This window comes from Purpureocillium lilacinum (genome assembly GCF_023168085.1).
Source record: "Purpureocillium lilacinum CBS 284.36 DNA, scaffold_2, whole genome shotgun sequence".
Lineage (NCBI taxonomy): Eukaryota > Fungi > Ascomycota > Sordariomycetes > Hypocreales > Ophiocordycipitaceae > Purpureocillium > Purpureocillium lilacinum.
In genome coordinates, this window is record NW_027072112.1 from 5486642 (window position 1) to 5500294 (window position 13653).

General features: G+C 57.8%; 6 protein-coding genes across 6 annotated transcripts; 4 read left to right on the plus strand and 2 right to left on the minus strand.

Annotated features, from left to right (window-relative positions):
* Positions 1 to 24: 24 nt before the first annotated feature.
* Positions 25 to 1385, plus strand: PLICBS_003425 (uncharacterized protein; the record flags this gene model as incomplete). Its single annotated transcript, XM_018323171.2, has 2 exons — positions 25 to 968; positions 1028 to 1385. 2 exons carry the CDS (start codon positions 25 to 27, stop codon positions 1383 to 1385), a joined length of 1302 nt encoding a protein of 433 aa, XP_018178401.2.
* Positions 1386 to 1638: 253 nt separating this feature from the next.
* PLICBS_003426 (methylglyoxal reductase (NADPH-dependent) gre2) lies at positions 1639 to 2685 on the minus strand (the record flags this gene model as incomplete). Its single annotated transcript, XM_018323172.1, has 1 exon — positions 1639 to 2685. The coding sequence occupies one exon, from the start codon at positions 2683 to 2685 to the stop codon at positions 1639 to 1641; it is 1047 nt and encodes a 348-aa protein (XP_018178402.1).
* A 2601-nt stretch (positions 2686 to 5286) lies between these two features.
* PLICBS_003427 (uncharacterized protein) lies at positions 5287 to 6456 on the plus strand (the record flags this gene model as incomplete). Its single annotated transcript, XM_018323173.2, has 1 exon — positions 5287 to 6456. The coding sequence occupies one exon, from the start codon at positions 5287 to 5289 to the stop codon at positions 6454 to 6456; it is 1170 nt and encodes a 389-aa protein (XP_018178403.2).
* A 2045-nt stretch (positions 6457 to 8501) lies between these two features.
* PLICBS_003428 (uncharacterized protein) lies at positions 8502 to 9277 on the plus strand (the record flags this gene model as incomplete). The annotated part of the gene is made up of 2 exons (XM_018323174.2): positions 8502 to 8918; positions 8972 to 9277. 2 exons carry the CDS (start codon positions 8502 to 8504, stop codon positions 9275 to 9277), a joined length of 723 nt encoding a protein of 240 aa, XP_018178404.2.
* A 428-nt stretch (positions 9278 to 9705) lies between these two features.
* On the plus strand, positions 9706 to 11418 carry PLICBS_003429 (uncharacterized protein; the record flags this gene model as incomplete). The annotated part of the gene is made up of 1 exon (XM_018323175.2): positions 9706 to 11418. The coding sequence occupies one exon, from the start codon at positions 9706 to 9708 to the stop codon at positions 11416 to 11418; it is 1713 nt and encodes a 570-aa protein (XP_018178405.2).
* Positions 11419 to 11589: 171 nt separating this feature from the next.
* PLICBS_003430 (uncharacterized protein) lies at positions 11590 to 13257 on the minus strand (the record flags this gene model as incomplete). The annotated part of the gene is made up of 1 exon (XM_018323176.2): positions 11590 to 13257. One exon carries the CDS (start codon positions 13255 to 13257, stop codon positions 11590 to 11592), a length of 1668 nt encoding a protein of 555 aa, XP_018178406.2.
* Positions 13258 to 13653: the final 396 nt, after the last annotated feature.

Genomic DNA, 13653 nt, shown 5'->3' on the forward strand with positions numbered 1-13653 from the left:
CGCTCGACCTATGGATTTGAGCGCATGTACAACCTGGACGTCCCAGAAATGGCAGCTTCCCTCACCAATGGCAATGGCTCCTCAAAGTCCTTTCCAATTGACATAGACAAGTCACGAGAGCTTGTCAACAGCCGCATCGATAGCCTCAGCGATAAGCTCCGCGAAAAGATCAACAAAGTCATCCACGCCAACCCAGAGCTGGGCTACAAGGAGGTCATTGCCCACGACACCCTCACCTCGTACCTCGAGAACCTCGGTTTCGCCGTGAAGCGCAGCACATATGGCCTCGAGACGAGCTTCGAGGCCACTCTTGGCGAGGGTGGCCGCCAGGTAGTCATCTGTGCCGAGTACGACAGTTTGCCTGGCATAGGTCATGCGTGCGGGCACAACCTCATCGCGACGTCTTCCATGGCGGCTTTCCTGGGCGCGTCACACGCCATGACGACGCTCGGTGTCCCTGGCCGCCTCCGTATTCTCGGCACCCCAGCCGAAGAGGGCGGTGGCGGCAAGGCCGTTCTCATTGACAACGGGGCCTTCGACCCGCGAGATGATGTTGCTGCCGCCATCATGGCACACCCATTGGCACAGCATTCTCTGCCCGGTGCGGCGTCTGGTCACACCGGACTTGCAGGTCTCTTGCTACTTGCCAGCTTCAAGTTTCAGGTCGAGTTTCGAGGCCAGACGGCTCACGCCGCCGGAGAACCTTGGAATGGCACAAACGCCTTGGATGCAGCAGTGGCAGCGTACACCAACATGTCAATCCTCCGGCAGCAGATTCGTCCTGATGAGCGCATCCACGCCATTATATCTGAGGGTGGCGTTGCGTCAAACGTCATACCCGACTTTACGAGCATGAGCTCGGCTGTCAGGGCCCCGACGATGGCTCGCGCCGAGAAGCTATTTGAGCGGGTCAAGCGATGCATCGAAGCGGCCGCGCTGGCCACTGGCTGCACGCATAAGATCATCATGTAAGTCATCTTGAGTGGGCAGTTTAGACCGCTTGAAAACACGCTGATTCCTCCCTCAGGACGCCAACGTACGCCAGCCTCAGGGCCAACGATGCGCTGTGTCGCTCGTACGCAGAGGACATGGGCCAGATTGGCGAAAAGGTGCAAGTCCACCAAGACAGCCCCTTCACTGCATCAACGGACATGGGCAATGTCTCGCAGATTGTACCTAGCTTTCACGGCGCATTCGGGGTTCCTACAGCACCAAATGTAGCCATACATAGCCCCCAGTTCACGGAAGCGGCAGCCACGGATGAGGCGCACGGGGCTGCCATTCGTGCCGGCAAGGGTATGGCCATGCTAGCGCTGCGGGTCCTCGCGAATGGCAACCTGGCCGATGCAGCCAGGAGGGACTTTGAGAAGCCAGACGAGATCTAGACTACAAGGATATCAGATGGCCAGTATACGGTTTAGCTTGACCTTGGACCACATATGATGTCATGTCATGGCTGCCGACAATCTATAATACGCCGAACACATGCACTGAGACGCCCAGTCTCTACCATTCGGATCTCCGAATCCTGCGTACTCATTTGTGCCCACTCTACTGAGCTACGTAGCAAGGAGTTAATGACGAACGCTCGCAAGTTACTCAAGGTGTAAGGAGAAGTCTCTCTGATCAAACCCCGCCTCAAGCGATTCTCTTCTGCAAGGCCTGTAACGACCTGACAGTATCTGAAATGCTCTCTTCTAGGTTTCTATAGCTCAAGCTGAGCTCTTCTGTCGCTCTCTTGTTTTCGAACTTGTACACCCCGCCGTCTGGGAATCCGCCGGCGTTGTCCTCGCAGCCGGGCAGGACAGGCCGGTATTCTGGGAAACGGTTGGTGATGATCGAACAGATTTCCTTGTTGGTAAAGTATCCCTCCGTCAGGAGGTATCGTCGATTCCTCGGCGTGGCAAGCTGGGACTCCACGGCTTTCACGTGTGCCAATGCTAGGTCTCTCACGTCAATCCAGAGGAAGAAAGAGGCGCCCGTGTCTGGAATCTGGGCCTTGAATGCTCCTGAGATGAAGTTGTAGATGCGCTGACTTGATGTGTTGATGCTGTCGAGACTAGAAAGTGGTTGAATCACCGGTCCGAAACACAGTGTCGGGCATATTGTGACCAGCGAGAACGACGGGTGTTGAGAGTCTACAAACTCCCACGCTGCCCTTTCAGCAAACAGCTTGCTAGCTCGGTAGCCGTTGAGTGTGTTTTTGAAGGCGTCTGCCTCGGTGAGCGGATTCCAGTCTCGTTCAGTATAGGTATGTTCCGGGATGTTGTTCGGCTTGTAGCTGTCCAGAATGGCGGCAAATGATGATGTAAGGACCACGGTTTTGATGGAAGAATACCGGCTTGCCGCCTGGAGGAGGGATTTTGTGCCCACTATAGAAGGATCCAGCAACTCCTGCTGGATGTCTGTCGCCGAATAGTAGAAAGGCGACGCAACGTGAATGATCGCGTCAAAGGCGCCGGATTCAAGGCACTCGTCAAATGCGTCCGGGGTTGTAAAGTCCGGGATGACGGCGACGGCAATCTTTTCACGAAGAGACGCGTCGTACCGCGCGAGCACCTGGTCGCCCTTGGCTTTCGTTCTAACCGTGATCGTGACCGAGTGATTAGATCCGTCATTGAGGAGAACGTCTAGCACATGGCTGGCAATGAAGCCATTGCCACCTGTGAGCAGCACGTGCACCATGGTGGAAAGTCGAGATTCTAATTGTACGTGTGGCGGCAATTTTGGGTGGACAGGCACGGTCACAACATGGACCATTGACACAACTTATATGCGAAAAAAACAGGTCTGCCAAAGGCCATGAAATCGTGAATATCCAGTCATTGCGTTGGAAGTGACCAATCGGAGTTGCTGGCGACTCGTTTCTCTGACCAAAACGGGACGGCGTTCGGACAGTTTCTGGCCGTAAGCAACCCACAAGCGGGTCATCATCAGGACTCAGCTGCTTGTCAACTTCCCCTCAAAGACGTTTGACTCATGTCTTCAAATTTACGGGGAAGTCACGGGCGTTGAGTCACAATTTAAATGGTGAAAGAAACGCTCGGGATTGTTTCTATTATTCCATTCAACACGAAGCATTCTACTACATACACCGTTGTCAAACTTGAGTCGCATCCATAGAGGCCATGGACTCGGGGACGTAGGCATCTGTGGCCTCATGAGATGAACCTCCGCTCAAATAGCTAGTATGATACGCAATATAGAGGCTGCCTACTTAAACAATTGAGCACTTCGACGATTGGCGCTTATCATGCCTCTGGCGCTGTGGCCGTGGGCCAAGCGCAGCCCTGCGAAGAAGGGACGCATCAGCCAACAAGCGCGAAATCCGGGCTGGATATATACGTCGGTGCAAAGCTTACCGCACTGCTTCGTCAAACACAGCTGACACATTTTGCTTCGTTAACGCAGAGCACTCGACATATCTGTGAGCCAAGATTTTCCGGACAAGGGCCGAAGCATGCCGATGGGATATAGGCTCTGTGTGCTTATTTCTCATGTCCAATAAAGTAGCGGCGTCGTCCCGCAAGTCGAGTTTGGTCCCCACGAGCACGATTGGGGTATTTGGAGCGTGGCTTTCAATGTCGTCTAGCCACTAACACAGACGATTAGCTAGCATTCACAAATATTACGGTGCGTGTGCTCTGCCACGTACCTTGCACTTCACGTTCTCGAAAGACGACGGCGACACTATCGAAAAGCATACTAAGAAAACGTCTGCTCGCGAGTATAGGTCTCGCCATATTCGGCACTTCAGGAACCAGTCCTCTTCTGGAGAGGCGGTATCGAAAAGCGACAGGACGACCGGTTCGCCGCTGTCAGCCACTGTCCTCATAGCATAGTTGTCAAAGCTGAATGGTGAATCCGTCAGCGCGAAGAAACTGGCGTTACTCGCAAGTTTGAGACAGAAGCCACGGGGCCGACAAACACGGTGGGTATAAACTCGTGCGGAAATGCGTTTGCGGTGTGCGTTATAAGAAGGCAAGTCTGAGTGAGGCGTCAGTACCCGGGTGCCTTGACGGTAGTGGACATTGTCACGCGTTCGGCTCACCTTGCCGACGTTGTCGTCCCCAATTACGACACACTGTAAACGTAACAGTCAGCCAGTCGGCTTGACACGGCAATGAGTGAGGCTCACGTTTAGGGATTTTGTGATTGGCTGAGACATGTCGTCTGTTGTTACGATCAAAACCCTAGCGTAGACCACGGGGCGAGCAGCAGCACAGGGCGGAGCCGGATCGTGAGCTTAGGTGCTGTAGGAAGCATCATCAGCTCTCAAGCCCCGCGGTAGAAACAGAGTTCCACGTTGCAATCACTGGATTGTAGTTTTGGTAAAGCCGAGGAACCACTCACTGCGCTCAATTGACGCACATTTTGCCGTCATTCTTCGTATTCGTCGTATTAGTGCACACCAGAGCTGAGAGCAATGTCTTGCGCTCTTGACCCTTGAAGCGATACGGTCCGATCAGGCTGATACTTGACTGCATAGAAGCCGGCAAGCATTCAGCCTTCATTCTGGGTAGAAGCCAAAGCTTGACATCGTTAGAAAGAGTGCCCGGGTTTCGGTTGATGAATGTGAACCTCTCTGGAGTGGACGTTGCAATGAGGTTTCCATTTTTGAAACGAGCATGCTACCATCACGTTGCGGCCGATGTGGTCAATCTCAGTGATGGGTTGTCGTTGCTGTCGTTGCTGTCGTTGCTGTCGTTGCTGTCGTTGCTGTCGTTGCTGTCGTTGCTGTCGTTGCTGTCGTTGCTGTCGTTGCTGTCGTTGCTGTCGTTGCCTGCGTGAATGCACTCTTTCCCGTCAATTGATGGTGGCTGGATACCGGGGCGCTGTACCGACTGGGAAAAGTAGATGTGGCCTGGCTCAGACCTGGCTGAATATTGAAGCATGCTTAAATGGCGTTGGGCAGGGTTACAAATTACAGTACACAAGAAGTCACAGCGATGCCCCCGAAGAGAGGTGGCTTGTTGCAATGCCGATGTGGCTTCGACTGGACCACTGGTAACGAGCAGACACTGCAGGGCTATGCCTTGCAACAGCGAACGCGGCCTGGCACTGTCGCCCCACTAGGCAGCAGCGTCCAAGGCTCCAGGCAGGAATTGGCGATGGAGCCTGCTACAAAGTGCCAACTGGGAGGGCCTACATCAGGCAAGTCCGAGATGCAGAACGAAATTCACGTTGCGGGGTTGGAGTTTCAGATCAACTTCTTTCCTTTAAAGATGCTCGTCTGGTACATTCTCCTTTCTCTCCTCTCCGCACACGCTCAGAGACCAAATCAACATGAGCGGAGCTCAGCAATTGCTCCACGCGGGGCACACGGCGTCGCAACATAAATCGCCACTTTACAGCAAGTTACCGGGAGAGGTACGCGACCACATCTTTGCTTTCGCCCTTGCCGACTACCCAGACCCGGACCCGGCAAAGCAATACGACTCCATGACGTGTTATGCGCGACCGTCATACTTTGCGCCTCGAACGAGCGACACTCAGCTGCTTCGAACCTGTCGCGCCGTCTACAAGGAATGCTGGCACTTGCCCTTTGCCCTTCGCGAGCAGACAGCCTGGCTCACGAATCCCGACCGAGCGCCGAAGGGTTATGACTCGGGACAGCTTCAGCTTACACTCAAACAAATCGCCGACTTCCACGGCAGCGAGAAGGTCGAAATCCGCAGTCTCCGTGTATTCGCGCAAATGTTCATGATGGAGGAAAGCCGTATGGCACAGCTGCTCAGTGTGCCGTTCTTGAATCCGCGTGAGATCACTCTTACCATTAGACATGCCGATTGGTGGTATTGGGAGAATGATCAGCCACTCAGCTTCAACGGCGATTGGATCAAGGGCGTTTGCGAGGCCATGTCCAGCTCGGTTCAGCAAATCCATATCGAGCTCGAATCATTGGAGAGGAAGAAGGAGCAAGTTGACGAGCTCGCTAAGCGGATGGCGCGGCGTTGGTGCTTCGTTAGGGCTGATGGTATCGTGCTTTACGCCGATGCCACGGACGGTGCCACCAAAGTGAGCCGCTGGTCGGGAACGAGTACCTGGCACGGACGGCGGTGGATTCGCGACGAGGCAGAGCCCGGGAGGATTGATTACTATGTCGCTACAGTCTCATTCAGGCCGGAAGTGGTGCTCGAACGAATTGGCGCCACAATCAGCGAAACCGCTAGGAACCACGCGCGGCGGGGCTTAGATTGCATGCATGGAGAACGAGTTATGCTGGATGTGCCAGGCGCCGAGGCCATGGAGTATGAATACCTACCTTATGTTGGATCTCATACGTATGAGGAATATGAGGAATATGAGGAATATGAGGAATATGAGGAATATGAGGAATATGAGGAATATGAGGAATATGAGGAATATGAGGAATATGAGGAGGATGAGGAGGAGGAGGAGGAGCAAGATGACGAGGACGAGGATGATGAGGAAAACGAGGATGAATACGAGTAAGAAAAACGAGGATGAATACGAGTAAGGGGACCGCGACGGGGAAGAGGACAAAACCCTGGAGGGAAACGATGTATGAGCTTCCGGGTGAGACGTCTGAGATTGTGACCGCTCATGAGGCTTCAGTAGCCAGACGAATGATGACTTGTATCCTAGTCGTGTCGGCTGGGAGACAACGAAAGTGCCAAGAAATAGGAACGAGATACATGGGCCTTTGTACGAGAATTTCTCGGATTCGGTTCTCGGATTCGGTCACTTGGCAATGTCAGTGGTACTTTCACTGCAGCAGACCTGGCAGGCGGTCAACCGTCGCCAATCGACCATCTCAACCGGGCAACTTAGCAGAACAACCTTGTAGACATGCCTCGGGGCCGGTGTGCGCGGATTGGTGAGACGTACCGAGCGGTACGACACCCATTGGGCCTTTGGGTGTACCGTACAGCACAGTATCGTGGTATGACGTATGCTGAAGGCCGGGTTCATGTTGCATTCGCTCTTCACCGACATCACGGGCCAAGACTCATGACGCACAATCATTGCGCAACCCGGATACAGATAGCCCTTAAATCCGGGTTTCATGAAGAAGACAGTGCAGTAATTGAGTTCTTCAAAGATCGTCTTGAAACCCTGTGGGAACTGGCTGCGCTGACATCGGCCAGACCCGAGACAGGCAGACGATCCCCTTCGAATCACCCCAGTCATTTGGATCAGAGGTCTTGTCTTCACTATTGGGCAGTAGTTGTGCAGATGAGCTTTTCGGGCCGATTGGCCGGCAGTCTCTGCCTGCCCGTGCATGGTGAACAGGTGCGGTAGCGCGGGCCGGCAGTTGAGAGATCTCGTACCTGACAGACCCTCCAATTCTCAGTGGTCCAGACTTCCAGAAGGCTCAAATATACCAGGTTCTGAGTCAAATTATGTACGCTGAAGCTTCTGTCGTTCAGGAACAAACCAAGGTAGAATACGTCACTTACCACAACTCCATTGCTCGCCAGTTACAATATTGGTCCCGAGTGGCGGGATACAATCATTGGTGGTGTGAAACCATTGATCAGGAGCTCGTATGTACGAGGCCGTTGGAGAAGCTTTCTGTGCAAAGCATTCATTCCACGCGGCACGAGCATCCGGGCCACTGCAGTGTTTATCCAAGCTCTGGGAACGACGGCTCCTTCGCAAGTGCCGTATAGGTCTCGGGCCAAGGGGCGGCCCGAGATGAGGTTTGCGTCGCGCGCCATTTTTAACCCAAGACGACCGTCAAGTTGACAAGTCGCAACTCTCACTCATCGACACGAAACACGAACACTCGATCCGCACGAACCCTCTACATACTGTAGATTCCAGAGTCTGACGAGAAGTCGCAGCATGCGGCTTCTAATCGGCGATTGGCACTGTGACGACCGCAGGAAATCACACCCCGGCTTGTCATGTGCCCTTCTGTTCATGGCGAGCAAGCTGGCGCACGGGCACCGGAGGTTCCAAAGTGGCGGCATTGACCCGCTCCACTGCATCGGCTGCGGCCAGCCCAAAACACATGAGGCTTCGTTTTGTGTCAGAAACTGTCTCCCAGTGAACAGAGTCCTGCTGGGGTAAGGCTCTTCCCGAGCAACGTGAGCCCATGAAGTGATTTAAGCCACCATCTATATAGTGAAGGGTAAGGCTGTCATCATAAGGCGAACGTCTCCGGCGAGAGCTACCAGTCCGCCTATACAGGGTCAAGTGCGGTGGCAACATCTTGTTCATATCTGGGGACATCTGGCTCGTTCTGTGATCGGTAAGTTGTCGGCGATGTCTCTAGTCCAGACCCAGAGATGTCACTCTTCACCTGGGAATCGCAGCTCACGGGCCATTTAGTGAGCGAATCTTAAACTGAGATCGGCTACTGATGCCAGAACAGGAAGTCGGCTTGGCTCGCAGCGAGAGTCGCAGCTAGCTGCATGCGTATAAAGTTAGCACTGAACTCCTAACCAGGCACCATCATCACAACTCGGACAGCATCTTCTCATACCATACGGAATACTTCTTTTTGCAAAGCATCTTTGAAAACCATCAAAATGAAGAGCTTCAGCATTCTTGCCGCCCTGGCCGTCGTTGGCACCACCTTTGCCGCACCAACACCCGATATCGATTCCGTGGACGAGGGCATGGTCTTTGGGCGTGGCATTAGCAACAACGGCCCGATTACTGTGCGTGACGAGGAAGCTGTCGATGGTTCCGTCGTGGACGAGATTGTCGACGAGGCCGTGGATACGATTGGAGCCGTACTTGACCTGGCAACCTCGGCTGACGAGCCCACTGAGGGCGGCGACTTCGGCGCAACCCCGATCGACAATGGCGCCCAGGCTCAGGGCAACCTGCCCGGCCTGGACGGGGTGCAGTCGCGCAACGCCCGTTGGATTATGGAAGAGGTCAAGAAGACGGGCACTGGCTGGCAGGGATGCATGGCGGCCATCACCACCGCCATCACAGAGGTGCGTCGGCGAGCATTGATAAGGGGAAACCAAGCACTGACATTGCCGCACAGTCGAGCGTGCGCATCCTGGCCAACAATGCCGTGCCCGCGTCGCTCAAGTACCCGCGCGACGGCTTTGGCGCTGACCACGACAGCGTCGGCCTCTACCAGCAGCGCGCTCAGTGGTACAAGGACATTGCCTGCGACATGCGCGCCGACTGCAGCACCCGGCAGTTCATCGACCGCATGAAGACGATTGGCAACTGGCAGGGGATGGACGTCGCGGCGTTGTGCCAGGCGGTGCAGATTTCCGAGAAGCCCACGGCGTACCGCAACTGGACCAACCTCGCCAACCAGATTTGCCGGGCCGGTTTCTAGACGTGATGTCGGACTGAGATGGATGAATACTGTATATACATTAACGATGGTTATAGAGGGTGTGTAGATATGTAACGTGGGAATTCGAGTATGAGCATAGAATTCTACCATGGATAGAATATCGACTTCAATATCCAAGACATGCCGCAATTCGTGTTGCCAAGAATGGTGCTCCTCCATAGAGGGAGCCCTATGGCGTGTTTACTGGGCCGTGGGCGTATGTTGTAAGACATCTATGCACCAGGACGTGGCGGCCTCGGGTTTGTGGCGGGAGACAAGCTGGAAGCCGGCTCCGGCAACCGGCCGGCACTAACACTGGCGGCGGGGATTGCGGGGGTTGGGGCAATTAGTTAGTTCAACAAGTGCCCAACCTCCGAGGCTCCAGCTGCCTCCTGCACCTACACGAGCTCGAGGTCTTCACTGCGACCATGACCGACAGCGACGGCCAACAATCGCCCGGCAACCAAGACGCCGGCGATGACGACGCCTACTACGACCTGGGCACCCTGCACCGGCCGGTGACCACTGCCGATCCCGCCGCACAGACCTGGTTCGACCGGGGCCTCGTGTGGTCCTACGGCTTCAACCACGAGGAGGCGGCCAAGTGCTTCGAGCGCGTCGTCGCCCTCGACCCGGCGTGCGCCATCGGCTACTGGGGGCTGGCCTATGCGCTGGGCCCCAACTACAACAAGCCCTGGGAGCTGTTTGGCCGCCGCGAGCGCCAGACGACCGCCGAGCGGACGCACAACGCCGTCGAACAGGCACTGGCCCTCGCTGGCGACGCGTCTCCGGTCGAGAGCGCCCTCATCGACGCTTTACGACACCGATACCCGACAGATCAGGCCCCGGGGAAGCCCGAGGCGTGCATCTGGAATGCCGCCTACGCCGACGCCATGAGCGCCGTCGCCGCGCGCTTCCCCGACGACCTCGATGTGGCGGCCCTCTACGCCGACGCCCTCATGAACCTCACGCCGTGGAACCTGTGGGACATACGGACGGGCGAGCCGGCGCGGGGTGCGCGGACGGTCGAAGTCAAGCGCGTGCTGGATCGCGCGCTGGCCCAGGACGGCGGCGACCAGCACCCCGGCGTGCTTCACATGTACATCCACCTCATGGAGATGTCGCAGACGCCCGAGGCCGCCATGCCTGCCGCCGACAAACTGCGCGGGCTGGTGCCGGACGCGGGCCATCTCAACCACATGCCAAGCCACCTCGATATCCTCGTCGGCGACTACGCGCGCGCCGTCGACGCCAACTCGGACGCCGTGCGCGCCGACGTCAAGTTCCTCGAGCGCGAGGGCCCCCTCAACTTTTACACGCTGTACCGCAGCCACGACTACCACTTTCGCCTCTACGCCGCTCTGTTCTCTGGCCAGTCGCGCATCGCCCTCGAGACGGTGGACATGCTCGAGGCGAGCATCTCGGAAGAGCTGCTGCGGGTCGAGTCGCCGCCCATGGCCGACTGGCTCGAGGCCTTCCTCGCGATGCGGGTCCATGCGCTCATTCGGTTCGGCCGCTGGCGGGACGTGCTGGCCATCCGCCAGCCCGAGGACCGTGACCTCTACTGCGTGACGACGGCGCTGGTGTACTACGCGCGCGGCATGGCCCTCGCCGCCATGGGCCGCGTCGACGACGCCGTGACCCAACGTCAACTATTCCGTGAAGCTGTCCCGCGAGTCAAGCCGTCACGGACACTGTTCAACAACAAATGTGTCGATATTCTGTGCGTGGCCGAGGCGATGCTTGACGGCGAGGTCGAGTACCGGCGGTGTAACTTTGACGCCGCCTTTGCGCACTTGCGCGAGTCTATCCGCCGCTACGATCAGCTGCCCTTCGACGAGCCTTGGGGGTGGATGCAGCCCGCCCGCCACGCCTACGGGGCGCTCCTCCTCGAGCAGGGCCACGTAGAGGAGGCGCTGGGCGTCTACAGAGCCGACCTCGGGCTGGACGAGTCGCTGCCCCGGGTGCACCGGCACCCGAACAACGTGTGGGCGCTGCACGGCTATCACGAGTGCCTACTGCGGCTGGGCGAGACGGACGAGGCGAGGAGGGTGCACCCGCAGCTGCAGGCCGCGCTGGCACGAGCAGACGTGCCCATCAGCTCTTCGTGTTACTGCAGGACGGTGCTGCCCAAGATGTAGAGTAGGCGCAGCTGCCGCCGGCATGGGCACCCGAGGGCCATCCGCAAGAAAGAAAGAACAAAATAAACAGAATAACAGATCCATGGCATTGTTGCCTCTCTCCACACTTTGTCGTTGCGTCTCGCTGCTGTGACGTGACTCCCAAGAATGTGATCACGCCGCGCACCTGCGCTACCGCACGGCATCAGGCTCCCCCAGCTTGACACCGGATGCCTCATCGTCGTCGCTACTAACGGCAAGGCGCTTCTTCTCCTGGGCCAGAAAGTCGGCCTGCTCCTTGGCGCTCTTGTCCAGGTCGACAAAGATCCAGATAGCCACGGCGCTGACCAGGCTGAGCGCGAAGAGGAAGTAAAAGGGAGCGCTGTTGTTGTTGCCGCCCGGTGAGGCGTCGATGATGGCGCTGCTAATGAGCGGCCCGATGAAGCTCGAGGCCTTGCCGATGACGTTGAAGACGGAGAAGAAGAGGAACTCGTGGCCCGGCGGCGTGACGGAGCTGATCATGATTTGCGAGTAGCTGTACCAGGGACAGACGAAGAGGCCATAGAAGGCCTGGTACGCCCACACCTCCCAGGGGTTGCGGAAGCCGAAGCGGTCGGTCCAGTTGCCGACCATGCCCCACGCGTCAAGGAGCACGATGCCGACCATGACGGCGCAGAACATGGCCTTGGGTCCGAGGCGAAAGCGGCGCTGGATCAGCCAGAAGGCGCCGATGCCCGCGGCCTGGGCGGCGATGCCGACGATGAGCAGGTACGTGAGCGTGAGGGTGCTGTAGCTGACAATTTGGTTCTGCAGCGTCGCGATGACAGTGACGGTAGTGTTGAGACTGTCGCCGAGCAAAAAGTAGCCGGCGAGGAAGATGAGACTCTGTCGCAGCCGCCATATCAGCACCGCGGCCTCGCGGAGCTGCCACAGCCCGACGGTCAGAGGCCCGCGTCCCGCGGGGATGGCACGACCCGGTCGGCGCTTCTCGAGCAGGAACCAGCCCGCGGAGAGGACAAGCCAGCAGCCAGCCGTGAAGGCAATAACAATGCTCAACCCGCGGCTGTTGGCGGCGGGGCCGACGTCTGCAGAGTTGGAGTAGCCCAGCCCAAACAAGATGCCGACGATGATGGCAAGGATGCCCAGCTCGCCGACGGATTGCGCCCAGAAGGCAACATTGCTGAGACGACTGCGCTCCAGCTCGTCCCGGCGCAACAATCCCTCGACGAGCCCCGTTTGCGCGGCCTCCCTCCTCGCCTCACGCATGCCCGGCGCATTGCGCGCGAGCTCCGGGAACGCAGCCGTCCAGTACGTGAGCGTCAGCTGGTACGCGATGAGCCCAAGAATGTAGAGCCCCGTCGCGGCGCGCCACTGACTCGGGTCGCGCACGGCGAGCCACGCGAAGCCCACGGCCCAGCCGACGAGCGACCACGCGAGCAGGATGGCGCGGCGCACGGGCGACGGGCCGAAGTCGGCATACGCGCCGATAAGCAGGAAGAGGGCCGCCTGGGCCGCGAAGGAGACGCCATTGGCGATGAGCAGGATGGAGTTGACGTCGCGTTCGCGGCCGGCGAAGGGGAGGAGGCCCGGCGACGACGTGTTGGTGTCGGCGTCGGCGGCTTGCTGGAGGAGGCTCTGGAACGCCGTCGGGCCGTAATTGAAGAGCGCGAGGCCGTTGGCGCCCACGTAGTAGGCGTACCAGGCCCAGACTTCGCGCCGCGTCGTTTCCGGCACGGCGTCGTCGTCGTTGTCGAGGAGCTCATCGCCGACGAGGCCCCGGACGGGGTCGGCGCGCGGCGGCGCGTCTTCCGGCGCCTGCTGCTGCCGCTGCTCCAGCTCCAGCTGCGGCTTCGAGGCCATGATATGGGTGTCTACAGGTCAGAGACAAAAGACCTGGGCGGTGACGATCGTAACCCCCTTCCCCGGGGGGGCGACGATGAGTTATATACTTGCACGCGCATAGTGTCGCAGTCGGGCTCGTCACACGAGGCACGATAGGCGCACGTCGGGGCACGCTTGCGCCGCAATCCATCGACGGCGCCGGTCGTGAAACCCATAATCGACAGCGCCGTCAGGCGTCAAGTGGGAATCGCCGCCCGGGGGGATCCGTTCTGTGCGGGTAGGACGGCTCGCCTCCAAGGCGCTTTCGAGTTGTTTTTTTTTTGGCCGCGGCGGCCCCATGGGAAGAGTTGGAGAAATGGAGATGGCGGGCCGGCCATGGGGACGCTAGCCCGCAGTAGCGGGTGCGCTTCGTTC